The following is a 27,175-nucleotide window of genomic DNA, read 5'->3' as shown; positions in this document are numbered from 1 at the left end:
CTGATACATATAATTTTTTTTTACTTTTTAACAGTTTTATTCAAACAAAATTTTCTTGTATTCGTTTTATTTTCTACTATTCGACGTTCTAAATTCTAGGACCAATACTTCACAATTATAAACAAAGCAAATGGAGTTCATAGTCTTTTTCTTTCTTAATATCTGCCTTAAGAAATAGCCAGTAAACAAAATGATAAATGATTTCACAATAAAGGGTAGAACATTTTTTTAACTCTAACAATGTATTGATCTGAATTCAAGAGCCCATTTGTACCACATTTATTTTTATTTTTAAGATTATTAAGTTTTATGTATGTAATTTTTGTATATACTTTGATGAAAGTCTTGTTTAAGAATCTAAAAAAGAAGAACAATATACATATTTCTATGTAAATTGTATAGAAATGTAAATTTGATGTACCATAAATCCACATCTAATTATTTATATTATAAAAATTTAAAAAAATAAATAAATGAAAACATTACAAAAGTATTCAAAAAGACATTGATTTTACTTTGTAAAGGTAAAAAAAAAACTTTTAGAAATTGACAACCTGTTATATTGTTTTTCATTGAGCAAATTTATCTCTTCAAATAAAATTGATAAATATCAATATATTCTTTTCATTTTTATTTCAACCTTATTGTGAGATTCAGTTAATAATGCGTTATAAATAAAAATAATTATTGTAAACTTTTTACAATGCAGGGCACGGCAAGGAGTAAAATAATGAGAAGGATATAAAACAAAGGGGGAAACTCGTGCACATGGTAAAGCCTTCCATTATTTAGTAATAAAATCAACATCGCAGATTTCTTTTTGGATTAATTTTATGGAGCTAACCGAAAGCAAACATTTACTTCACACACATCCTTAATGCCCTTTCAACCGACATCAAGCGAGAAGTTCTATGTTTAAAGAAATTTTGTACAGGTGCCTAGTAAAAGCTAATGAAATGAAGCGAAATTTACTCTGCGTAGTTACCAAACTTTCCAACAACATCTCAAAAACAAAGTTCGGTGTTAGAATCATATTCAATTAAAGGCCACTATACTGTTATAAAAATGCTGACCGATGGACGATCAAATATTCACATCTCCATCTCCGTACGTGACCATGTATATAAAAATAATTTTCAAAATGCAATTAAAATAATCGCTACTAATATACAACAGCCTCATACTGCAATATTAAAAATGCTTAAATATTTAAATCGATCTCATTTGTTTCATTTCAACTTTAATAAAAGGTATTTGGATATTTTATTTAATACATAAAAATATTTTCTTTAATAAATAAATAAATAAAATTATCCACATGAGACGAATAAATATTACATGAAAGAAATATGGCACTTAAAATTTTGGCACAAATGAACAATCATTTCAGAGTTAAAAACTGATTTTACAATAATTACATGAACTAGTTTCAATAAAAAAACAATGTATTATTAGGATTTATTCGGTTGCTGATAAAAAAAAATATTACAATTCGGCAATTTGAAATGAAGAATTAATATATAACGCCACTTTAATTTAAAAATTATTTCAATGTAAAAATTTATTTTTTTCTAAAATATTTATGGACAAATATTATTATTTTATTTTTTTTAAGGCGCTTCAAAACCTGAGATCGTTGGCGCCTGGAGCTTTTTTCAGTGCTAGCCTCTCGACAATGTTCTCTTGGTACAAAATTGTCCAACACCGGTCAGTAAGCTGTAAAAAGCTCATAGAAAGAGATAATCCAAAGGCTAGCAGGCTACCATTATTATTATTGACTTATTATTATTATTATTATTATTTTTAAAGTACATAATCACCAAACTGATTGTAATTTTTGAAAAAGTTTTCTTATTTTAATAGTATGCAGCCAACTACTGTATAATTTGTAAATTAAGTTATTTTATTTCCATTCCTCTGAAATTCTGGTTATATTAATAAAAATGAAGCTACACTTTCCATAAAGTGGAATGATACACACAATCATTTGATAAGGTAATATTGAAAATAGGTTCTTAGAAATATTTAAATTTACCAATAGAAACAATTGTTTCTAATTCTAATAAAGGGCAAACAATTAAAGCTAAATATTCTCTGACACAATCTAATCAGAGGAAGTTAAGATATGAAGAAGCTAATTAAGGCAGGTATTCGAAAAAGTATATGCACGAATACCTTTCCAAACATTTTAATTTTATATAAAACTTAACTTCTAACCTAAATTTTCTCTATTCAAAAACCTGTATGGAATTTTCAAATCGCTCTAAAATTATTCATTATTTCTATAAAAAGTTCGCTGCAAAAATGGTCCCTTTAAAAAGTTTGGATCATCTTTAATCTACTGGGAGCAGACACCCAATATAAAGACCTAATTACTAAATTTATTCAAGGTAAATGTAATATACTAAGCTGCACACTTTTGAGCACATAAATCAGAAGGGAGTTACAGTAAACAATTCTACGTTCACCGCGGCTACCTACTTAAATAAAATAACCAGTTGTTTCTGTTTAAAATTCGTCTCAATCGAATCCGATAATCTTATACATGTACTTAAAAAAACTTTTTTTTGAGAAAAAGTAATGACAAATTTAATTTAAAGGGAATATTTAAGCTTTGACTAGAAAATTCTTTTACAATTATTGGCAGTGATAATTTTCAAAAGAAATATCTATACTATTTACACTAAGTATAAAAGTAAAAGAAATTCCTTTGAAGTATACATTTTCAATCTCTTATCACGAAACAACTTAACCAATTAAATACTTATTAATTTAAATCTCTTTTACATTTAGCTAATTCTGGTTGGCTAATTTAGAAATAAAACTGAACCTCCGACAAGACTGGACCAAGAATACATAATGTGGTCAAGCTTAAAACTTAATATATTTAGAGGAAAGGAAATAAATTTAGGGATAAACATTTCGATGTATTTTTTAAAATTTCAACAATTCAGTTGTACTACTATACTATTATTATCTCTTATACTCCCTCTCTCTTTTTCTAGGTTTTAACTTTAAGTTATATCATAAATAATAACTCTTTCTTTATAATCTTTTAAATCCTATGAAATTTGTTCATTTTCAATGAGGAACTTGTAGTTCAGCAAGCTAAACAGCGAAAAACAAAAAATTAAAAATTAAGAAATTTACATTTTGCTAACCCTTAAGAATATCCAAATGAATTCGTTAAAATTTTATATACCATAAAAATATTATTTGTTTAGGTCTAGTTTGGTTAGTCTCCTTATGAATACGCACCTCTTGCACTATAACGTATGCTCCCTGACGAACTTGTAATGCTCTCCAAAATGCAACTTTTTTTTTTGTAATTAAGGATTATAAGAACTTTTTACGAACAAAATAGCTCTATGCTATGAACACTATTCTTTTTAGTTTTGTTTATTGTTGACCTTTTCTAGTTTTTTATGATTTGAACTCCGGGTAAAATTATATAAAACTAGAAATGTGTAATTTTTTTTTAGTCTTCAATTTATTTTCTCTTTTTAATTTTGAATTTTAAATATGAATTAGTACACAAATTGTAGTGCGGTGTTAACCTCAGTTTGCTTTTGGGAAATCTTGCAATACAAAGAAAAAGCACAAAACAAACTAGACATTTACTAGTTTTTTAAATAGAAAATTTAACCAACCTCTTTTTCCTCATCAATTTCATCTTCATCATCACTGCCATGTCTAGAGCCAGCTGGAGTAGTATGTCGGCTAGCTGAAGGAGATGGCGGCTCAGAGTATGGTCTTGGATACACTCGAACTTTGTCTTCTTCTTCCAACGAAGGAATGTCCGGATAAACGCTCTGTAATGCTCTCTGTCTACCCTGACGGTAATACTACTTAAAACAAAATTACACAGAATTGAATAAAATTAAAAATAATCGAGAAATCTGCTTTCACATAACATTTAAAATTCGTACCAAAATTGAAAACAACTTGAAAAATGTTAAAAATAGCACTCACTATTCCTAAACTTCTCCAATCTAGTAAATCACTGAGTCGTTCAGTACGATTTCTTTGAATAATCCTTTGCCTTCTAGTTAATTTTGTAAACTCGTACATATATTTGGATAGTTGTTTAACTGAATCTTCTACAGAACAAAATCTTCTATCAACAATGTATATACCATAAGACATGGGATCTGCTATCTGTTGCTCCATAAAACAACCGAATCCTGTTTAAAAAAAGGTGACATTCTCACTTTAAAAATGAAATGATACTTTCTAGAAAAACGATTAATCTTTACTAAAACCTAAATCCACCGACCTGAAAGATTAGTAGTAATTGATGGTATACCCATGACGGTACATTCGGCAGGAGTATAGCCCCAAGGTTCGTAATAACTGGGAAATACACCAAGATGGCAACCTCTAACAAATTCTTCATAGTCTAAACCGAATAATGGATTAGTAGAAGTTAAAAATTCAGGATGAAAGACTATCTGCAGAAAAAGAGAAATATATACATACATATGTAAAACTGGCATTTCTATTCGAAGCTCAAAATGTTAGCAAACTTAGATTGATACCTTTACTCTATCATGAACTGTATTAAACATTTGACATCTTCTAATTGCATTTAACACAGGATCATTCCAATCATCTACAACATTATGGGTTGTTACTGGTGGTAATCCATATCGCTGAAGGGCGTACAAGCATCTTTTCATTTTTACTCGATCTTCTTTGGTTAGAAGTTCTTTTTCGTCAGGCATTCGACCACTAAAAAAGAAAGCGGATAAAATTGTTTCGTAGTTCGATGTTTTGTTAAAACTCAACAATAGAAAAGTTTGTAATAACTTTAAAAGTAAGTTATAATAATTTTATAAATACCATTTCAGACGAAACAAAGTATACAAATTCGTAACTTTCTCCAAGCACACAAAAACACAAAAATAAAAGTGAGTTTTATAAAGGAAAATTAGTAAGACCATTCTAGAAACTCTAAAAATAAGGAGATACGCAAATCCGTTGATCCAATTTTTCTTAATATTCGTTTAATAACTTATTTTATTTTTCTTTACTTTATACTTACTATACTTTCAAGCAGCACTTTCCACAACACTTCCCAGATAGTCTAAAAGGCAATTTTGCTAGAAACATCATTTTAAAAAAAGCAAAAACACCTATGATGATTTGTATCCCAAATATTCATGAATTCATTAAAGTTTCTTACGCAAAAACGCCAAGGAAAAAAAAACTTTTTCTTTAAAGGCAAATTTAAAATTTTTGTTTTAATTGATGTTTGTAAATTTTTTCATCCAGAGATTCAATTTACACTTGTTGACTGCACGAACAGTCAGTATTCTCAGATCGGTGATGCACAGATATTAGTAAATGAAAAAAAGAAACACTGTTCAAGATGCATAAAGGAAAGTGGGTTGTATGTGTGTTAACACTGGAAATATTTTAAAACATTAAATTATCCATTAATATTTCAAACTTTGCCATTAGAATTATATATTATTGCATACCTTAAACATATTTCATACATTCTTTTCCCAATTTTTGTTTGAATTTCATTTAAAGTTTCTCTCAGGCTTTTTGTAACAGCATGACCTCTTAGACTTTCAACATTAAAATTATTTGTTTTTGCTGGGAAAATCAAAAAGGCAACTACCGTAACTTCGGAATGTGATTCCTATAATCAAAAGCCACATAAATTATAATCTTAAAGAAAGAATAATCTTAAATCTTAAAGAAATAATAAATATAAATTTAAAAAATAAAATTATTAAACACAAAAACCAACAAGGAGGTGTTAGAAAGGCAACCATGTTAAAAAAGACAGTGGGTGGCTGAGTGGAAACCAGGAAATGTTATATTTAACACCCTTAAGAACAAATTTTTCTCTCTGAAAATAGTTTAATCGTACATTCTCATTACCTTTAGATAATGATTCAGTCGTGCCAAACCTTCTATGTAAATGTCAGCACCTTTATTACTAAATTCGTAACGACCAGCCGTAAAAAAATACAATGTTTTATCCAAATCAAAGTCATAGTGTCTGAAAGTGAGGTTATTTTTAAACTGATGGATACAAGATAAAATTAAATAAAAAAATAAATAACCGATCATCCAAAATATTTGCAGTTCAAAGGAGAACCATTCCCTATTCCCTTGGCGACTTAAATAATATATTTGGTTTTTGAATTATCCCGATGCTATGGATTTGCTTTTGAAATTAATTTTTTAATATTTTTAAGATTTAAATAAGGATTTCTTTAACCCAATTCATAAAATTTCCAATGGTTTCCAACTTATACAACATTTAACGGGTAACGTTTAACACTACGTACGCCATCAAATTTCTCTATCAATTTCAAACTATTCTATAATTAAACTCCCCTCTAATATCCACATTGGACCTACATTAAAAACCAAAGTTTCCTTCGTTCCAACTCTTAATCGCCCGCGTCACTATTATTCTACTGATTCCTTCATTTCCTTCAAATGAAGCAAAAGACCCCAGAAATTGCTTACACATTGTACAGTTGTACTCTGAACCATCCAAACAGTGGTTTTGATAAATCTCAAAAGATGAGTGCAAATAGAATATAAAACCGAACTTTTATAAGTGAATTTTATGTATTTATAAAATATAAATATTAGATCCATGAAATGTTTATAAAAACCTACTACAGAGGGCGAGTGAGAACATCTTATAATTTCATTCAAAATTATGAAAAAAAGATAATGAAAAATAAAAGAACATTTACAAAAACGATAAAATGCTCATAACTGTAGCCTAGAAATAAATCTCTCACCCATAAAAATGGCCTCTGACAAATTCATTAATCTTTTCTTTAGCAAGTGCATGGAGATTTTGAAATTCGTGTAAAGCAGAAAATTTGATAACATTAAGGCCATTTGGGGTAATAACATCTGGCTTTTTTTTTAGTAAATGTTCAGCCTCTAAACCAGTTATGTCGGACACAGTAGTAAAAATATGTGCTAAATGTGAAGCAGCTCTCTCCAAACAATATCTATGGTAGATCTGCCTTTTTCCTGCCTCTTCATCGCAGTTAAACTATAAGGAAAAGAAACAAGTAGCGAATGAAAATAAATTAAAACTGTCACAAATATACGTATAAATTTCTACTTACTACTTACCGAACTGAGATTATTGTAGAAATCTAATTTTCCAGCACATAAATAACGGCCTAAAAGTGTTGCGTGAGTTGTAAAAACTGTTGAAACTTCAATTTTCTTTGTTCGAATAGCAATCAGCCCTACTCCGGCTTGCCATTCATGAAAGTGAGCAACTATTTTTGGGGCAATACTAATACTTTCTTCACACGCCTTTTTAAACTGAAATTACAAGCAATTTATCTGGTTTGAGTGCACTGGAGAAGTCAACATTAGCTGTGACAGCGTTTTTCTTAGCGCTTACTAAGTTTCAGCCAAACCCATCAATTACATAAATTCAAAGGAATAATCGGGAATTTGATTTGCTAATATGGACGGTCTCTTTTGGATTACTGAAAATTAATATTTTACACTGGTGTTTACCTAAAATGTTTTAACCAATTTAAATTAGATTACCTCTGAAATAAATTGAGCTACTTGGAAACCTAAGATGACAGCATCATTGGCTTCTATATCTTGATGAGGAATACCAATATTAGTAGAGGACCATAATTCTTGACGATACTCATCTAATTTCCAAGATGCAGAGCCAATATCAAAAAGTATTATTAGAGGGTTGCCGTCCACTAACCATGTACCTGTATGAAGCTGTCAAAAAAACTCTACCTTAAAACTGTTAATATCATCATAATGTATTATGAAATCACTAAATGATGTTCTCACTTGAAATCCAAGCTCTCGCATTCGAGTGACAGCTGTTTGTAATGGAGTATCATTGGTGAATTCAGCTTCTTCTACCTCTGTCCGAGCAGAGTGCTCTTTGTAAGGACCTAAAAGGCAGTACTGATCTCCTAATTCTTCAGTTGAAACATAAGCTTTTGATCTAATAACGGTGTAAATACCTCCAACTAAAATAAAATGTATTACATTATATAAACGTTTTGTTAGAATTACTTGAATAATTAAAAAATAAAGCGTTTCTGTAAAAGCAGTGATTTACGCGGTGAGAAAGAAAAAAATAAACGTTTGATGAAAGTACATCACAGTAATTCCCAAAAAGATCTATTTTTCGGTCTATACTACAACTACTTCTGGAGTAGTCATTTTTTTTATTTTATTTTTTGGAAGGTCTATATCTAGAAATTATCTTAAGGCTTTGAAAAATCTTCCAAACAAAATTTTGTTGATTATGCTTGATTAAATGGATGTTTCCAGTGCTAAACTGTATGATTCGGACATTCAGTCTAGGTTATTTTCGTTCTTTATTTTTTCGGGTAACACCAGCAAAGAGTTGAGTACTTTTTTCTAATAAATACATTAGATGTAAACAGAAAATGAAAATGAAGTCAAATCGTACAAATACTTGTTTGGAAAAGGAGAGTTTTCTTTACATTAAGAGTATAGTGTAACAAGAGGCTTAGCAATATTTTGTGTAACGGGACATTAATTTACTCACTACTTACTACAGTATTCTTAGTTCAAGGTCTAAAGAAATTTGGCAATGAATATTATCTGCTAATAAGATAACAAAAACATTGTAGGATAAAATTGGAACAGTTATCTTGTACGTACAATTTACGTACTTATGAACCTTAAAAATGATTACCTTTATTGGCGACTTCCCATGCTATTTCAAATGTCCATCTGTTATTTTGAGCAGCAGACAGTCCTCTATCCATAACAGCAGATAAATCATGAGCACTGTCAATTCTGTAAAATCTACGACTTGCTTTTTGCGACATTGTTCATAGGCCTAAAAAAAGAGCAGAGAATCCTGATCATCTAGTAGAAAAGATATATAAAACGTAAGTAGAACTTGGTACGGTAAATAATGTAATTTTTCGACATTAGAGCATATAAGCTAAGTTTAAACCTTCTGTTTCAAAATGGAGCAAAGTGAAAGTATATTATTATATATATAATATACACTTCAAAATCATAAATGTTTTTTAAAATAAAATATCTCCAACTGTTCAAATAGTTCACTAAGCTATTAAACGTTAAAGTGCCACTTATTTTAGTGGGGAATGTTATAAAAAAAAAATTGTTTGAAAACTTATTTACATAAAATCACATTTACCGTATTAATTTAACACTTTTTAGAAAAATTACAGATACAGATTAGATCGTGAAGGTCGTCCTGCTACAGCCGCAACATTTGCCACCAAGGACCAAGCTTCAAGTACTAGAACTAGACAGACTGCGACTTCAGGCTGTAATACTACAAATGCTCCCACTATTAATTGTTGCTAAATTAATCCATATTTTTGACAAATAAATCAATTTCCCCACCACTACAGTTCTCCAAATTTAATTGTTTTTAAAGCAATTAAAACACACTGACTCAAGGGAAAAGTACTCGTCCTCCAAAACTGTTATACGATATCAATTATACAAAAAAAATTATGATCGATGGTAACATCGATCAGAACAAAAATTATTTGATTTATTTATTTATTTTTAAACAAAATACAAATTTTGTAATAGTAATGTATGTAGGATGTTGCATATGAAAGAATGTTATTAGATAAGACATCATAATATGATATGATGTGAGTACAACCTCACCCACAAGACCGTTACATGGCGGATTGTTGTCTAGTTAGTGTAGTAGCCTGTGGACGTGTGGGCCCATAAACCTTGTGATGTAGTGCATGGAACTGTGACACAGTTATATTCATTTATGTTTGTAGTTAAAGCTCATAATTATTTTATTAGGAAACAATTGAATTTTGGATTGTTTTCATATTTTTAAAGGTATGTTAGAAAAATAAGTAAATCCCCTGGTTTGTATTGAAAGAAAATAAGGTGTTGCCCTAATTTTTTTAAATTAGAATTATAATATGTCAGTCATAACGAATTAATTCTTTTCTCTAAATTAAAATGAATAAATATGATCCAATTACAATATAAATTATTTCAATAAAGTGATGTGTATAGGAATATTAGAGGTTAAGCAGAGGTAGTAAAAAGCATTTGAGAAGTAACGATTTCTTTTATTCGGTTCATATAGTACAAGAAATAAATATCACATACAAAATATGAACATTTTAAGTGCGCCTAATCATTAGTTTACTTCCGTATTTTGTAATATCTATAATACTTTAAAGGTGAGCTTTATTGATTGATTTATGATATCGTAGTATAATAACATTTATCTTACATATTGTTTTGAAAATATTTTTGTGCAGGTTTGATGATTTGTTTACTGATGAAGAAAGAAACATGTCAAGACATGATAAAAATAAAACACAGGGCTTTGTAAGTAACTATGTTTAGATTTGCATTTCGTCATTCTAACATTACTTCTAAAGGATTACTTTTAAGTGTCCAATTTCTTCTAATGCTACTAATTTCCTGACATTTTATTCTCCTTTGATGCTCACCCTATTAATTTAGTAGAGACTTGATCAGTATTAATTGAGGCAAGGTAATTTCTAATTCAGTCAGTTTTTACGTAAAAATGAAATTATATTCTTGATAACAATGTGCAGTTGTCTTCATAAGCGATTTTGGTTCACTACTAATTTTGAATCACATAACGCTCTAGTTAATTATGTTACTTCACTGCCTTATTTTCACTATTTTTTTCACCGTGATTTCAAATAAACATCTAAATTAAAAAATTACGGATGTAATAATATGCACATTCTTTAAAATTATCCCTATTTTTTAAGTTATTTACATTGCTGTTGTTTAAGTGTTCAGGTGATAAAAGATTAGATTAGATTTGTAAATAATTTTTTGAGTCGTGTAATCAGTAAGGTGAATTGTGCTAAGGAGAAATTGGTTTTTAGATGTTTCAAATATTTTTACATTTATGGAAGCACTATGGTCAACCTTGGATTAAATGATGTCATTCTTAAGTCATAGTTGCATTTTTATTTAGCTTCCAAGTGACCGATATTTAATACCGTTTTAAAAAATTTATTTCATTTGTTAGAAATTGCTTCTTGAAAACAGTATAAAACTACTACTTCTTTAAAACATTAAAATGGGGTCAAAACATAAGGTATGAAATTAATTATTTATTGTATGTTAAATGAAGGTTTTTCTCCTTAATTTAGTGCTAACCTTTATTTCAGTTTTGTTTCTTTATTGATAATTTATATACTAATTTTATATTTGATCATATTTAACAGTTTTACCGTAATTAATACTTCTTTGGTGAGGAATTAACAGGGTGTTGGGTAAATTATATTGTTAGCTAAAATTTTTATCTATACTTTCAATCAAATCAATAACAGAGTCGCCCCATTTTCCCATTAGAGAAAATGTTGTACTCAACTGTTGATCATACTCAATTAGTAGATTACCATTTAAAAATTTCATATTTCTGCCATCATATTGTTTTCAAATGAACATAAAAACTTTCTTATTGAAATTAGAAATTTTATTATCTTTGAATTAATTCTAATCCCGAAGAAGCTTTTAAAATATTAATTGTTTTTGAATTCGTAATGGGATTTGGAAATGTATATTTACAACTAAGGATTACTGGAGTTTTATTGTAATCATGAAAGTAGTTCTTAAGCCATTCAAGTTAGCAATTTTTTGCCACACCTGTGTGTTTCTCAAAGAAAAGGCGTTTGACGTTGGAACTATAATCAGTAGAAACGTTATAGATATCACCATAGCCGGGCGTTTAGGGGCGCGGTCCATAGAGCAAAGCTGTATTATCGTACTGCGTTCCATTCGCGGTTGTGGCCTTACATTTTATTTATCGTGCTGCAGAGAAATTTGAAGTAAATTAGCTATCTCCTTCCATCCAAACACTTAATCGGTAGTTGGACGTAAATCCCGCTAGATATAGTCAGCTTTACTGTCCTTTTTATAGAACACTAAATTATAAGGACAGTATGCTTAACGTCGTGCATCTAGAACAAAAAAACATCCTGAATGAGACATGGAAGGATTATTGTCCTTGAATTGTATGTAATCATACTCATCGGTTGGTGTCCTTCGCCGCAAATGCGACTGAGATTCTGAAAATCTCTTGTATGATTTGGGTAAATGTTTTTTATCATGCTTCTTGACATCCATAAGTGAAGAGAAAGATTCTGGGGGTAACTTCATCAGAAAGAAATGCTGCTTTTCGAAGAGGTCAGTTGGGTAGATATTGATGATGCGCACGCGGATATTTCAGCCTTTCAAAAATTGTAGATTTAGTGAAGGGCGCCATTTCCTCGATTCACTAACAAATTCTTGAAATGAGATTGGATTGAACTCGAAACAATCAGTCGCTGCTATTCTAGTTTATACTTTACTTTTTGGGGGATTATCCTGCAACACATGTCGATTAGAATCCTTGGGGGTTAGCCAGAAAGCGTATGATACTTATATCCACACAAATCATCACACCACATGCGTAGGGCTAACATTTAACCGTTGCATACGGATTTTTTTTTGGTATTTGATAAACTAGCAACGCGTTAATTTTATTAATGCAAACACTTTTATTACAAGAATTTATTTGAAGAAAAACGTAATATTTTTTTGAAAATATGTACTCAGGAGGGTCAGCAATTTCTAAATTTTACTGCGTTTTACTGTAAAACGTTTTTCGTTAATATCTATTTTGAGAAAACGCTTAAAACAAAGTAAAAGTTGGCTAGAATTAATCCACATTTACTTTCTGGTGTTGGACTTGGATATTTATGTTGACAAATCATAAAAAAACAGCAAGTTATTAATTGCAACTTGTAATCGCCACTCAAGTGACAGTTCATTGCATGGCAGGTGAGAGTCCCTTTGGAGTGCCAAGGGTTACTATTATTAATCAGTACTTTATTATCAACTGATGTAGAGTGGTCAAGACTAAATCGTCAGTATATAAAAATAATCTTAGTTTAGATGTAATATATTCCAGGTTCCCAAACGCCCACACATCCGACAATGCAAATTGACCATTATTTTGTGAAACCAATACAGTATGCTATGTTTACCCGCATTCTGACAACGTTAGGCACTTCGTATTATAATTTTTTTTTTTCTACTAATCAATTTTTACAATTAAAGCAGGTCAAATGTTAAATTTGATACTTTTCTTCGATCATGTTCCTTTGAAATAGTCACGATGAATATCATTTAGTTTAGTAAACAAATAATTTATTTATTTCTTTTTTTCGTACAGCTGGACGGGCTATTTAGTCGTCCGTCAAAGAAAGAAAGTGGCAGAGGAGGGGCTGGATACAAGCCCCGGCCATATTCCGAGGGTGATTTCAGCGAACAAGATGAACATGAAAAGTTCATTAAAGATCTTGATGAAATAGCAATTAATAGCCGCCTGGAAGATTTATTGGTGAGGAAAATTTATTAATATTATTAACATTATAAACATGTTTGTAAAACATAAAAATATCTCATGACTTATTATTTCAGAACGATATGAATCTTTCAGAGGAGAAAAAAGAACCTCTTCGGAGTTTACCCATCAGGAGTAAACAAAAAATGCTCATTAATCATTATAAGGTAAACATGTTTTTTATTTGAATACATTTTTAAATTAAATTAGGGACAATTCATGTCAGAATAATGTATTCTAGAGAGAATATTAATTGTGCGGTTAGTGTATTGGATTCCGACCCTTGAGATCCCGGATTCGAATCCAGCTGCTGGCCCTTAGATTTTCTCTTTCTAGGAGCTTCTTACGGTTCACTCTTCGGTGATGGAAAGTGTTGTTTGTAGCGAGATAACACTGTCCGGAGTCCGGCAGTGTACTGAAAAAAATCACCGGGCGCCAATAACCTCAGATGTTGACGCGCCTTAAATCAAAATAATAATAACAATAAGTTGTAGCAACAGTTTTGATGCAAAAACTGGATGGATTGATATAAGTACTAAAGTTTAACAAAAGAAAAGCGTTTTTCACTAAAAATGAGTGAAATTTGCTTATCTATCCTATCTTAATCATGGAAAAATAGACCCGGATTTTCTATAACTTGATCACAACTCTTGAGTTCAGTTAGGAGTGTCATTTGAAGGAGGCTGCTTCGTGCTTGAATAGAACGAAGGAGAAGATCTAGAATCAAGTATGCTATTAAGTTGGACGTGACGTGTGCGATATTGACTGACGTTATCTGAAGTTTCCTAGTTAATTATAAAATTTGAAATAAATGATGGCCACGTATTCTTTAAATAAGAAAACACTGCGTTTTTTTAAGTTCCTAAAATCAGTGGTACCCCACTAGGTGGCACAGAATTGAAGCATCTCAAACATCTTCATCATCATAATCGTACGCCCCTTCTACCTCCTTAGAGGTGTGAGGCTCTCTTCTTCTATTTCTTTCTTCCTCTGAAGCTACTGAAGCTTGATCCTTTTAAATGAGCTGCTCACGAGAGTCGCGGTGATTAAGAACATCGAAATAATTTTATTATATGTGACTTGTCTTTAAAAGCGCTTGTCCTTGGAGGATGCGAGTTCTCACTTTTTTTCAGAATTCTACTAAATATTTGGGATTTTGCTGGACAATCGTCATATTACGCAACCTGCTCTTAAGATGTTGATGTAACTGTTTCTGTTACTAATTTATAGTTAGCAAAACCTTTACTTAATATTCTTAGTATAACTACTTTTTGTTTCAGGATCGAAATAATTTAGAAAGACCAGAAGACTTTATACGCCTACTTAGCATGCCGGATATTAGCTCCAATAAATTATTAGATTGTGTATCAACTTTAAGGGTAGCTCTAACTAATAATCCAGTTAGTTGGGTCCAAGATTTTGGAAGTGAGGGTTTAAAAGCTGTTTTACGTACTTTAAATAGATGTTACGCTTCCAAGTGAATATCAGTTTTATTTTTGTTTTAAATTATTCACAAAGTTTCCTCCATTTTTTTTTTACAATTTTCATAAATTGTTGGTTTCTATATTATTTTTTTTAGCGATGGCCATTTTGATCGAATTCAGTTCGAAAGTTTACGATGTATAAAAGCTATAATGAACAACAGTGCAGGATTTAAAGAAGTCTGTCGACAACATGAAGCGTTAACAATGGTAGCTAGATCTTTAGATCCTGCAAAAAGTGTCGCTATGGTGGAAGCTACGAAAATCTTAGCGGCTGCATGTTTATTGGATGATGGACATGCTAAAGTTTTGGAAGCCATTACTATTAATGGAGAACTGAACGAATTCGAAAGGTTTTCTCCAATAGTGAACGGATTGAAAGTTGATAATTTGAAGGTAAATTTGTTTATTTTTTTTATTTTGATTGTATTAATCGCTTTGTTGTTTAAATTTTTAATTTGATTTGTTTTCAGATACCATGTTTACAACTAATTAATGCCATAATAGTTTCTCCCTATGAAATTGATTTTAAAATTCATTTACGAAATGAAATGATGCGGGTAGGCCTAATTGATCAGTTGGAGGTAAGTGCATTTCTATGGGATGTTTTTTTTTTTGTAAGTTCAGTGACTACAAACATTACTACTTATTGATTTTTTTTTTTAAAGGAATTAGAAAAAAATGCAGCCAGCAAAGATCTAACAACGCAATTAAAAATTTTCAATGATCACAGAGAGGATGATTACTATGAACTTGGGCAAAGATTTGATAATGCGAAAATGGATTTTGATGATATTCATGAAGTTTTTGAAGTTTTAAAAAATTTAGTACTTGATACACCTTCTGAGCCATATTTTTTATCTATATTGCAGCATCTGCTGTTTATACGTGATGATGCGTACATTAGGTAATTTTTTTGTATTGCCTCTGGCTCACTACATCCAATGATTTGGTTGAGAACATTTGAATATCCTGAGTCTTTAGGCTAATCGGATGTACGGTTTTTAAATTACTTAAGTACTATAAGACTAATTACTGACGCCAATGTGCATGAAAATACAATGAAAACTTGTGGACAATTTCAGTTTCGGTTTCCAGTCACAAATTTGCAATTAGAAGTTACAACTAAACTTACATATTGTAGCACGAAATACAGCTTTGTCAAAAATTTCTATCCGAGACTGAGTACTAGGAAGAAGTGGAGCCTGCAATATCTGTGGCATTAAAGAACATTAATTCTGCGGTAAACGGATAGAATCTTTGTTCTAAGGATCCTAGGTAAATTTCCTAGCATCTTCCAGGCAGAAATTCACACTGCAGGAAGAGGTTAATAGCCAGGTTTCCATTAAAGCACCAAGTTTTCTTATTAACAAATCAAAAATTGATTACATAATTAAAATAAATACCTATTACATTTGGAGCGGTTAGCGGCCGTCACCTTATGAGGCCCAAATTCTTCTGGCAAGCGACCTCAAGAGAAGGAGGTTTTGTCCAGTAGAATCATGCTATGTGATTACCTCCCAGTATTAAGTCAATCGTAGCTCTTCCTCGGTTCTTTTCACGGGACATTTTCTACTCGGTGCAAACGAAACAAATTTGGCCTAAAACATGATAACATCTACAGATCCTGTAGGAAAGTGGAGAAGACTCCAAACGGACTGCGATGCCATTTTTTAAAAAAATTAGGTTGTCTAGATAAATACCTAGTGTTGGAAGAGACTTTCTCTGGGCCTCAGATTGAGGTGTCTCAACTTGATTGGGTTACTGTATGGTCTTGCCCAGCACCAGTAAGCGGCACTATGAGTTTTAGGTAGTTCGCAGTACACTTTAACCATTCTCTACTCCAAATAAAGTCTTAAAACTTTGAAAAAGGGAATTCATTGTTTATTTGGGACTAAATCTCGTAAATCGAAATGTAATCTGAGTAAGCATCTGTCTCAGGCCTTTAATAAATGGAGACTTGTTCAAATATCTAAAACACGCGTTACTCTTGGATCAGGATCCTCGAATGTTCACCATTTCTTAATATGTGTTGGAGATGCTGCCAATCAAAATTTGTGGGGATAGCTTCTATCCTTTCATTATTGTTATCCATTCAACGATCTATTTTTATTACTTTGTTTAATTACACTGTGTTTTAGGCCGGCCTATTATAAGCTCATTGAGGAATGTGTTTCACAAATAGTACTGCACAAAGGCGGTTGTGACCCAGACTTTAGAGGACGAAATTTTCAATTAGATGTTCATAATTTAATCGATAATCTTGTAGGTATGTATTCTAGTAGAGCAAAACAATGATTTCTTATTTAAATAATAAGAATGGACTTGAGTATAAGATAGTTTTTCTAGTGGAAAGGTTTATTTTTTACTCACACTTTTCTTATATAGCATATAGCTATATAGCACTTTCTTATATAGTTCGCGAAATTATATAATTATATTTATTATAAATATAATTGTAGTAATGTACCTAAGAAACTAATGCAATAGCAGCAATACTATGGAGTTGAAAAGTTCTCAGCTTGCTCAGAGATTTCTATCAAGTTTGTTTTTGTAACATTGGTACACATATCGCTATAACATACTCAATGGTTAACTTCTATGTCGAATAGCTTTTCTTTTATACGCTTCTTAAAGTGGAAGTTTTTTGTAAATTTTGTTAAAAGAGAATTCATCCATTATTTCATCAAGATTAGGTTGTTTGTAAGGTGTCTGCTTTTCTGATTTTAATAGTGCAGAAAAGTAGTTGTACTCATCTAGAAGATGATATTTGTAAAAGGCAGCTCAAAACTTGGAACCACAGTTTTAAAGATAGAGAAGGTATTAGGTATACGGTGTTGGTCTATCAGCGTTTACTGGAGTATAAGATGGCTGACGACGTTGGCCTTCTGAAATAAAGGATACATGTCTATTACATCAAAAATTAAGTATTTGAGCTCTATATGGGTGCCGTATTTTTTAAATGCAGAAACGAATTTCACCGCTAGTTTGAACTGATTTAAAAAATATCCCAATGAATTTATGCACCGATTTTTCACTGACATGGGTCACCAGAACATGCCAGAAACCTAACAGTGGTAGCGATCAAAGGCTTAGTAGAGTTCATTGTTGAAAAAGTAAGTGGACCTGTGTTTTTTGGGATGCTTTAGATATTCTATTTATTACCAAGCATGGGGTTAAGCTGGAAAATAGTGTGCAGGTCTTTTTTGCCCAACTGGATGAAAAAATTGTATGAGAGAGAGCTGGTCATTAAAGAAATACGCTTTCATCAGTGAACTGCCCTTTTGTGATTCTCAACTTTCACCCTTCCCTTAAACTTCATTTATGGCACCCTCAGATCTGATAACTTTTCCTTGATGGTTAATTTTATTTTTAGCTTTAATGGCGAAGTTAAAAATTTTTTAGCCTCCTTCAAGAAATATACAAAACGAGACATTTCTTACTAAATCAATATATTTTCATAATGGACAATATCCATGCAACACTAAACATTTTTGCTTTTCGTGCATTCAGTTTATGATATTTCCTTTTATTATCTATTAATAATTGAATTATATATTTAATGCTTAGTAGGTTTTTTATATTTAGTTATTTTTATTAGTTAAAAATGTATATTTCATCGTTTAATTTAAATAGAAAAAACAAAAAATGAAGATGAAGAGAGAATTAAGGGACTTCTTCGGCAAATTGAAGAGTTAACCACAAAACAGCAAGAAAAAGAAGCAGAATTAGCGTTGGCAAAGAAAACAATAGCAGAGTACCAAGCAACAGGTGTAGTAAAGGTCAGTATTTTAGATTGAAAGTATTGTTATGATAGATAACACAAACTGTTGAGTGGTGCTTTGACTAAAGTAAGGCATGTAATTGTGTTTGTGTGGTGTGCACAACAGTCTGACATTAACCTGGAGTCTAGCGGCAGCAAGCCCCCACCTCCGCCTCCACCGCCCCCTATGATGTGCGTAGGAGCTCCGCCGCCGCCCCCAATGCCAGGCTCTGCTGGACCACCGCCACCGCCCATGCCTGGGATGGGTCCTGGCCCACCTCCACCGCCACCACCTCCAGGTAATATTTATCTTTTTTTTTTTTAATTATTTCAAAAGGTATTTGAAAATGTAAACTTCATTATTTGTGCTAAATATGCAAAAAAATCTCGCTGACTAGAACAATAGCGAGGATGTGCAATCATAACTAATTATCTTAACTTTTTAAAAATAGTTTTTCGTTAAAAAGTTAAGAAAGCATTTCTATTCTTATTATTCAACAAAAAGCTGTTGTTGAACCTCTGCAGAAAACCTCTTGAAAGAGTTAAAAATAAATTCAGCCAACAAGTAATTTTTTTACGCTCCAATTTTAGTCCAGACTGCATTCAATTAAATCAATAGTGATATACTACTTAACATAAAACGAATCCCTACTGTATTAGTTTCCGCTTTGTTCAGCAAGCGATCTCGGTTTTCAGTTTCTGTGCCCGTTATACGTTCGAAGTGAAAGCTGTAGCAAATCATGTAGCTTAGTGAATTATTGTGGCCCATTCTCTGAAGTCCTTCTGAGAATGTTTATCATACAACCACTTTCCATACAAGTGTAGCACCAACGATTTAAAGCCATTACGATTTCTTCAGCGAAAGGCTACTTAAAGAAACATAATAACTTTTTAAATCAATCGCAAAAATAACTTAAAAAATAGGAATTTATTTTTTTTTAAGTTGGAAATTTTTGTGATTTTAGGCAGTATAGTGATTGGGATAGGAAAAAGTTTGCTGTGACTGTGAGAGTCTACAGAAATCAGCTAACAAATTTTGATCATTATTAAACTATTCATGAGTTTTAATTGTAGAAATTCTTTTTTATTGGTGATTTAGAAATTTTTTCGTGTCCTCTCATTTCGAGAGCAGTTTCTATATAGACAGTAGAGAAGAGAAAAAAACAAGATGCACATTTCTTAAACTAAAAAATAAATAAAAGAAAACTGAAAGAAAAGTGATTATCTCGTGATTATAAATGTTAATATTGAAGGAATGGGAGGAGGAGCTCCACCGCCTCCGCCACCTCCAGGAATGGGACCTCCACCTCCCCCTTTTGGAGGATTCGCAGCTCCTAAACCACCTGATGTTCTTCCTTATGGACTCAAACCAAAGAAAATATGGAAAGTAGATGGAATCAAAAGAGCCAACTGGAAAACAGTTAGTATTTGTATAATAAAAGTGTTTATATCCACTACTCCACTGTAATATATATATTTTATTGGGTTTAGACAAGTTTTGTTTTTTGTTTTTTTTTATTCATTTAGATACTTCCACAAAAATTGAACGAAAAATCATTTTGGGTTAAAGTGCAAGAAGAGAAACTAGCCTCACCGGATATTTTAGAAGGTTTAGCAGCCAAATTTTCTTCTAAACCTGCATCTAAGAAATCTGAAGATTTTGTTGAAAAGTATGATTAAGTGTAAATATATTTAATTTAAATTACTTTAAACATATTAAAATATAATTCTTTATTCTGTCTCATTTTCACAGAACGGGAACACTTAAAAAAATTAAATCACTCAGAGTGTTAGACAGTAAAGCAGCTCAAAATTTATCTATATTACTCGGTGGTTCGTTAAAACATTTGTCATATGCAGATGTCAAAAAATGCATTTTAAATTGTGATGATAGCGTTCTAACTGATAATATTTTGGAAAGTCTTATTGCTTACTTACCTCCACCTGATCAATTAAAACGATTGACAGAATTAAAAGTAGATTATAAAGAATTAACTGAAGCTGAACAATTCGCTTATACGGTAATTAATTTTTACTTTCTCTCTCTGTTATTTTTGTTTATATTTCATTTCTGATTTATATTTTTAAAATATAAGAGTTATCGTTTTTATTTTTTTATTGGTTTATAATTTTTAGTTAGCGGAGATAAAAAGACTGCTACCTAGGTTAAAGTCAATGAAATTTAAACAACATCACCCTGAAATGGTGCAAGATATTAAACCTGTGAGTACATTTTTTTAGTCCTTACTGTTGTCATCTTTTGTGTAGTTTAAATGGCTTCACATCCAAAAGGGCATTGTTATTTCAACTGTAACACTGGAAATTTATCATTTCCTTTCAATAAGTGCTTATTTTGTGATCCTTTCTTCAAAAAACATGTAAATTTCAATTCGCAGGATATTGTGGCGTGCACCTCTGCTTGTGAGGAGGTGCAAAAGAGTAAAAAACTGGCCAAAATTTTAGAATTAATTCTTTTAATGGGAAACTATATGAATAGTGGTTCAAGAAATGGACAGGCTTTTGCTTTTGAAATTAGTTTTCTTCCTAAGGTTAGTTTACATAGTTTTTTGTTCTTTTGAAGAATAATTTATTTGACATTTTTCATTTATATATCTTTTTGTAAATATATATGTATATATTTTTACTTTGTAGCTATCAGCAACGAAAGATTTAGAAAATAAGACTACACTGATGCATTATCTAGTTGATACAATAGAAAAAAAATTTCCAGAATTATTAACATTTGGTGATGATTTGATGCATGTTGATAGAGCGGCCAGAGTATCTGTTGATACCATACAAAAAGCATTAAGAACTATGGAAACCAATGTGAAAAATTTAGAAACGGATTTAGCCAATAATAAATTACCACAAGATGACGAAGATAAATTTAGTGAAGTTATGGGTGTATCCTTTTTTTTCATTACCTTAGTTATTTAACTAAAAGTATCATTAGTTTTTCAGTACATTAGATTAGTTTCTGGGTGAAAACTCATCGCTAATCACTGCATATAAGAACAAAAAGGTCTAGATCCCTTTTTTTGCAAGGTCCAGCGTTTTGCTTGCTACTAGACGTTTTTGAAGATCATCTATTTAGTTCAATTTCTTTTCGCAAACTAAGAGTGCAACATTCCAGAGTCAGTTTTCGTCTCTATAATCTAGTCCATGCTTGCTATTGGAGACACCATTCACAAAAGTGTTAATTACAGAAAGATAAGTAAAAGTGTTCGTTAATTACGTTGATTTCATCCGTTGTAGCACTCATGTTTTTTCTGTTAAGTTTACTTCGACTCTGTTTCTGTTATACTCTTCACTTGCTGACAGAGTGAAGGAGTCGTATAGTGTTACATAAAATATTTTAAGTAAGATTACATACATCGAAAAAACGTTTAGGACCAACAACTAACTGGGAAATAGAATACGATTAAATATTTTTTTCATTATTTTACTTAGTTGGGCATTATTTAAAAAAAAAATTCATTGTTTATAGTTTGTTTACATTTTTTATTTAAAGTGCATCAACATCTAAATTCCGCGTTACTAGTTTAAATTCGCCCCCTCCTACTCTATAAAATCTAATTCCGCTTTACAATCATAAAACATTACTTACGCAAAAAAAAAAATACAAAACTCTTATATACTAGTTTTCATTATCTTAATTTTACTATTTTTACAAAAATGCTCAATAACCTTAAAATATCACTCACTCACTGTGTAACCTCCCTCACTCCGTTAGCATGTGTAGTGTACTCGTATGTTAGAACGTAGTTGGAGTAGTTCCCTGCACCAAATTGATGGACGATCAACACGGATTATGGTTGTAAAGCAGGTTGCGATGGTTAAAAATCAAACCCAACACATTTATGTTTTTTGTCAAAGTCGAGTCAGTTTTTTTTCCCTTTTCTTCTTCTAACATTTAAGATCATTTCCTAAACATGTGATAACAGGAATTTGCTAAACAAGTAAGGCAGGAATGTGCCGTTTTGAAAAATATGTTCCAGAAAATGGAGAACTTGTATACAGACCTTGCAGATTATTATGCTTTTGATAAACAGAAGTATACATTGGAAGAATTTTTTACTGATCTTAAAACTTTTATGGAAAACTTTTATGTAAGTTATTTAGTTATCTATTCTTTAAAAAGTAAAAATTAATCATTCTCTCTATTTAATAATTAAGTAATTATTACAATGAATTACAGTGGCGAAAAAAAGTATTTACGCTCCAATTTTTTCTTTAAATTTTTGAATGTAAGTGATAAAAAAGTTCGGTTAACTTTACAAATTAAAAGTATGTTAATCCCTTATAAAATCTCTGTGTAAATATAATCATAGCTAATCCCTTCCCTACTAGTTAGTTATTATTATTATTTTCTTTCCCTCAATATTCTAAACTGCGATTGCATGCTTGAAACTCTTTATAACTGTAATAAATTGATAATGCCAAAAGAAGAGGAATTAAGTGTCGGCACCCCCGAAAAAGTTATTTTACTACGGAATCAGTAAAAATCATATCATAAAATTGCTGATGTTAGAATGAAGAGAAAAATAAAACATGAAGCTCTTAAGAATCCAACGGTAAGCGCGCAGGTTCTGGCTGATTTGTATCTTGATATATATATATTCACACAATAACAGTATTAATAATAAAGTAACCTATTAAAATAACCATTGCAGGAAGAAACCTTACTTATAGAAATTTTTTTTAGCATAAATAAGCTTTTTTAAACCAGTGAGAGAAGTGCATTAGCTAGGCCTAGCTTTAAATAGATTCAATATTATGTTACTAGTATCATTTTCGTAGTTATAATCTGCCACTATGAGGTTTGTTTAATTTTCCTTAAAAAAAGGTTTTAGGCTATTTCTTATATTAATGCAGTTTCCCGAGAACATAATTTGAGCTCTAAATATCCTCCTGCTAAATATCAATAATGGCTTACATCATGGACTATGTATACTTTTGGCATGAAATAGTGGAATTTTCATTACTGGTTTAAGATAATATCTTAATGTTTCGTTTGTATATTTAGTGTTAAACATTGTTTTATATAAATTCCAACTATGTTGCAGCAAGCGCACAAGGAGAATGTTGTGGCCAGGGAGGCTGCGGAGAAAGCCAGACGAGCGAAAGAGGCCCGGGAGAAAGCCGAAGCAGAACGTGCAGAGAGGGCGGCAAGAAAGAGGGCTCTGGTGGACATGACCGGCAATCAGACTCAAGAAGGTGTCATGGATAGTTTACTAGAAGCATTACAAACTGGTTCAGCGTTTTCTAGGGATCAACGTCGTAAGAGGGGCGTACCACGCCCTACAGGAGGTGAGGAAAATATGATCTTTTTTAATATAAAATTTCAATTAACAACTTGTTACTGTAATTCCTGATGTTATAATTTTTTATATTATTCGTTTCAGCGGAAAGAAGAGCTCAGCTTAATCGGAGTCGATCGAGAACGGGTCTCGTAACCAGGGAGTTAGCAAGGTACGTGCCTATTGTAATGTAAATAGAAATAAGTTTGAAATAAGACTCGCCATTCTGAAAATGTGAGAGTAATTATTTCGTCGCTGTTAATAAATAAAAAGTTATTAGCATTTTGATTTTATTCGTTTGTTGTGATTTATTATTATTATTTTTATTATTATTGCAGCGAGTTGATTGGTGTCACCTAAACCTAAAAGGACGGTTTCAATAATTTACATCTCCAGCTCCATTCGACTTCAACTCAATCGTACCTAAAAATAAAAAAAATTAAGAAAAAAAAGAAGTTCTAATTATATTTATCTATTGTTGTCTATTGTGTAAATTTGGTATTATTTATTGTGAATATAATTTATATATTATGTACATAGATATATGATGGTATTTTTATAAATTCTAATGAAGTTACATTAACAAAATCAATATTTTTTATATATATTATATCATAGAAATGTCTATTACGAAATTTTCATAAATTTGTATAAAATAATTTCAAGATTCCCGTAAAGTCTAGAAAAAATGTGATATTTTTTAGTGATGTATAAATTCATTATGTTTCATTCTTCATTATCGTGTAAATATACATTTTAAGTTGCTTAAATAACATTATATATGTAATATAAATAGATATATGTATTTATATATATATATATAATTTATTATGTAAATTTTCTTCGGTGATCTACTTACTCAGAAGAAAAAATAATATGTTGGTTCAATAACTACCATTTTGCCAGTTTATTACTGTTTTAAATTATCCGATTCTTAGTTTTTATAACAACAAAAACGGTGTCATATGTTGTTTCGTCATAGCCCGGTCACCTCCGATTGAATGATTTCTGAATAGCTCTTTAAGAACCATACTCTGCTGCATTTTGTAAAGACCAAGTTTTGCACAACCTTGAGTGACCTATTTACAGACCAATGTGGAATAGTATGCTACATTAGTTTAAATACCATGTAACCAGGAGTATTTAGTATGGTTGAGTGGACTTCGGTAGTTAGTCACTAAGTGGCTAAATTCGAGTATTAGGAAAACTCTGTTTCATAATTTCTAATTGTAAAAATACTTAAGCGGATTTTAGGAACTGGAAGGTTGCTGCAATGGATAGGGAGGACTGGCAGAAGCGGATTGAGGAGGCCAAGGCTCAGTAATGGGCTGTAGCGCCAGTAGTAGTAGTAGTAGTGGATTTTAGCGATCTACCAGGATAAATTGGTTTTCTATTTTTAAACTGGATTATATCTCTGCGCTTTTTAGGGATACTAGGATGTATCTCAATCTTCTTTTTTTTTTTGTAACCTGTATAATTGTGAGTTTGATTAGGTAAAGTTTGCTTTTGAGTTCGTGAAAACCAAGTGGTTGGACATAACTAATTGTAGAGACGCCATGTACATATACATTTCAGTTGTATTGGGCTGATATTAACGCAAAGAGACCTAGAGTCCCAAATTACTTTGAGCAATGTCTAAATTACAGACCAACTACACTTTGTTATTAATGAAAATGTTTTACTTTTCCTATCGATTCCATTCCGTACCTCTCGGGTAGATCGCTAAAATGCTAAAACATGACTATAGTTTCCTTCCACCAATCTTTTCCCTAGCTTTGCTGTATTGTAGTCCTTCTATTGTTAATCTCAAAGTTCTTGAATGTGAAGAGTGTGTTTAATATGTTTCAAAAAAACATATTTGCAATGTATGTTTTGGACATATTTTTATTTCTTTTATCAGCTTTTATGTACTAATTGTTATGTATTGTTAATTCAAAGCACATTGGTGAAAGCATTTATCACAGGAATTGGATGTCAGTCTTGCATTTTTTTTTTTTTTTTTACATATTTTGAGGAAGTAGGTGTTGTGAAAGTTAACATTTAAAAATTGAGACTGTGGCATGTTGCTTCAGTTTCCCATCGGAGAAATCAGTTTCTGAACGAGATTGAGTCCTAGGTTTTGTGAAATCATCTTTTCTTCTTGTATTTTACGGAATTCATATGAAGAACTATTGTTTCGATGTATTTACTGGCACAACTGGGTTTCCAGATGATACCTGCTACCTTGTACCTTAAAGAATGAATACAAGTTATCTTTATTATTCCTATTTTGTAATTTTTGTGTTTGCATATTCGTGTAAAATTACATTTGGGGGAATTATTTTAGGAATAGGATAATCCTAATATCTAAAAACGATAAAGTAAAAGCAAACAAAATATAAGTATAAAGAAAAAATTCAAGGTTCTTTACGTTTATATAAACTTTTTCGAATGGTTTTTCATTATCAGTAAGGAGTCTATCCCTTTAGGCTGTTATTTTATTTCAGTATTGAACTAAAGTTACATTTTGAGAAAATCAAATTATTTAATAAAAGAAATTCCTGTCTCCTTAGGTAACCTTGAGGCATTAATCAAAACCATAACTATGGTAGATAGAATTTTAAAACAGAAAACAAGCGATTCAAGGTTGTAATGTCTTAGATAGAGGCATTCTAAAAACGTTCCTGAACAATTGTAACATAGGTTAACATTGTACCCTTTTTAATAAACAACCAACTGGTAGTTTTCAAATATTCTTTAAAAGATACATATTCAAAATATATATATTTATTGATGTTGTTTCTTCACAAGTACCTAATAAATGCATCTACATTGCCCAATTTCAAAACATACAAGTGCAATATTAAAGGGCTTCCATAATTATTCTTAAATTAGCTTACTGGTATGAGGGAACTGAACTAAAAAAAAAGAAGGTTTTTCAGAGAAATAGCTTCAATCAAATTATGTCAACTTGTGAAAAAACCCGCTGGATCAGATCATAACTCATCATATTTACAAGTGAATGTTTTAGAAGGCAAAAAATGTACACAAAAAATCACGTTAGCTCGTATGTAGTCTTCCATAAAATAAAAATATATTTTTTGCCTCCCTGGAAGTGTGATTATATCCTCTAGTTATTTATTGATACTTTTCAGAGAAAAAGAATTATCATGAGGTAAATCAGTTACAGTTGTTTCAGCTACTTTTAATTGTTCAGTTCAAACAAAATAAACATTATTTTGCAGAA

The 27,175-nt window shown here is 31.0% G+C and overlaps 2 protein-coding genes across 7 annotated transcripts; one reads left to right on the top strand and one right to left on the bottom strand.

Moving 5' to 3' along the window:
• Positions 1-13: 13 nt before the first annotated feature.
• Positions 14-9,462, bottom strand: Glys (glycogen [starch] synthase). 2 transcript variants are annotated; one of them, XM_074133503.1, is made up of 13 exons: positions 9,179-9,462; positions 8,705-8,851; positions 7,822-8,006; positions 7,555-7,746; positions 7,123-7,320; positions 6,777-7,039; positions 5,896-6,016; positions 5,484-5,650; positions 4,539-4,731; positions 4,277-4,451; positions 3,973-4,184; positions 3,651-3,845; positions 14-3,108 (listed from the first exon to the last, which is right to left on the bottom strand). In XM_074133503.1, the coding sequence occupies exons 2-13, from the start codon at positions 8,838-8,840 to the stop codon at positions 3,082-3,084; spliced, it is 2,064 nt and encodes a 687-aa protein (XP_073989604.1). In that variant the 5' UTR covers positions 8,841-8,851; positions 9,179-9,462; the 3' UTR covers positions 14-3,081. The 2 variants fall into 2 exon arrangements, with proteins under 2 accessions (XP_073989604.1, XP_073989606.1); XM_074133505.1 differs by lacking the exon at positions 14-3,108 and having other exon boundaries at positions 3,713-3,848.
• Positions 8,885-27,175, top strand: dia (diaphanous related formin 1). 5 transcript variants are annotated; one of them, XM_074133497.1, is made up of 22 exons: positions 9,703-9,855; positions 10,039-10,208; positions 10,290-10,359; positions 13,232-13,399; positions 13,480-13,569; positions 14,683-14,879; positions 14,982-15,279; positions 15,357-15,467; positions 15,552-15,790; positions 17,025-17,152; positions 18,520-18,665; positions 18,774-18,945; positions 19,900-20,066; positions 20,174-20,316; positions 20,400-20,667; positions 20,783-20,869; positions 21,043-21,195; positions 21,299-21,553; positions 22,594-22,758; positions 23,716-23,959; positions 24,055-24,121; positions 24,288-27,175. In XM_074133497.1, exons 3-22 carry the CDS (start codon positions 10,324-10,326, stop codon positions 24,307-24,309), a joined length of 3,156 nt encoding a protein of 1,051 aa, XP_073989598.1. In that variant the 5' UTR covers positions 9,703-9,855; positions 10,039-10,208; positions 10,290-10,323; the 3' UTR covers positions 24,310-27,175. The 5 variants fall into 5 exon arrangements, with proteins under 5 accessions (XP_073989602.1, XP_073989598.1, XP_073989601.1 ...); XM_074133498.1 differs by having other exon boundaries at positions 9,707-9,855; positions 10,112-10,208; XM_074133501.1 differs by lacking the exons at positions 9,703-9,855; positions 10,039-10,208 and adding an exon at positions 8,885-8,903.

This window comes from Rhodnius prolixus, unplaced genomic scaffold (genome assembly GCF_049639745.1).
Source record: "Rhodnius prolixus isolate KJV_2025 unplaced genomic scaffold, Rpr scaffold_10, whole genome shotgun sequence".
NCBI lineage: Eukaryota > Metazoa > Arthropoda > Insecta > Hemiptera > Reduviidae > Rhodnius > Rhodnius prolixus.
This window is presented reverse-complemented; position numbering and strand designations above follow the sequence as displayed.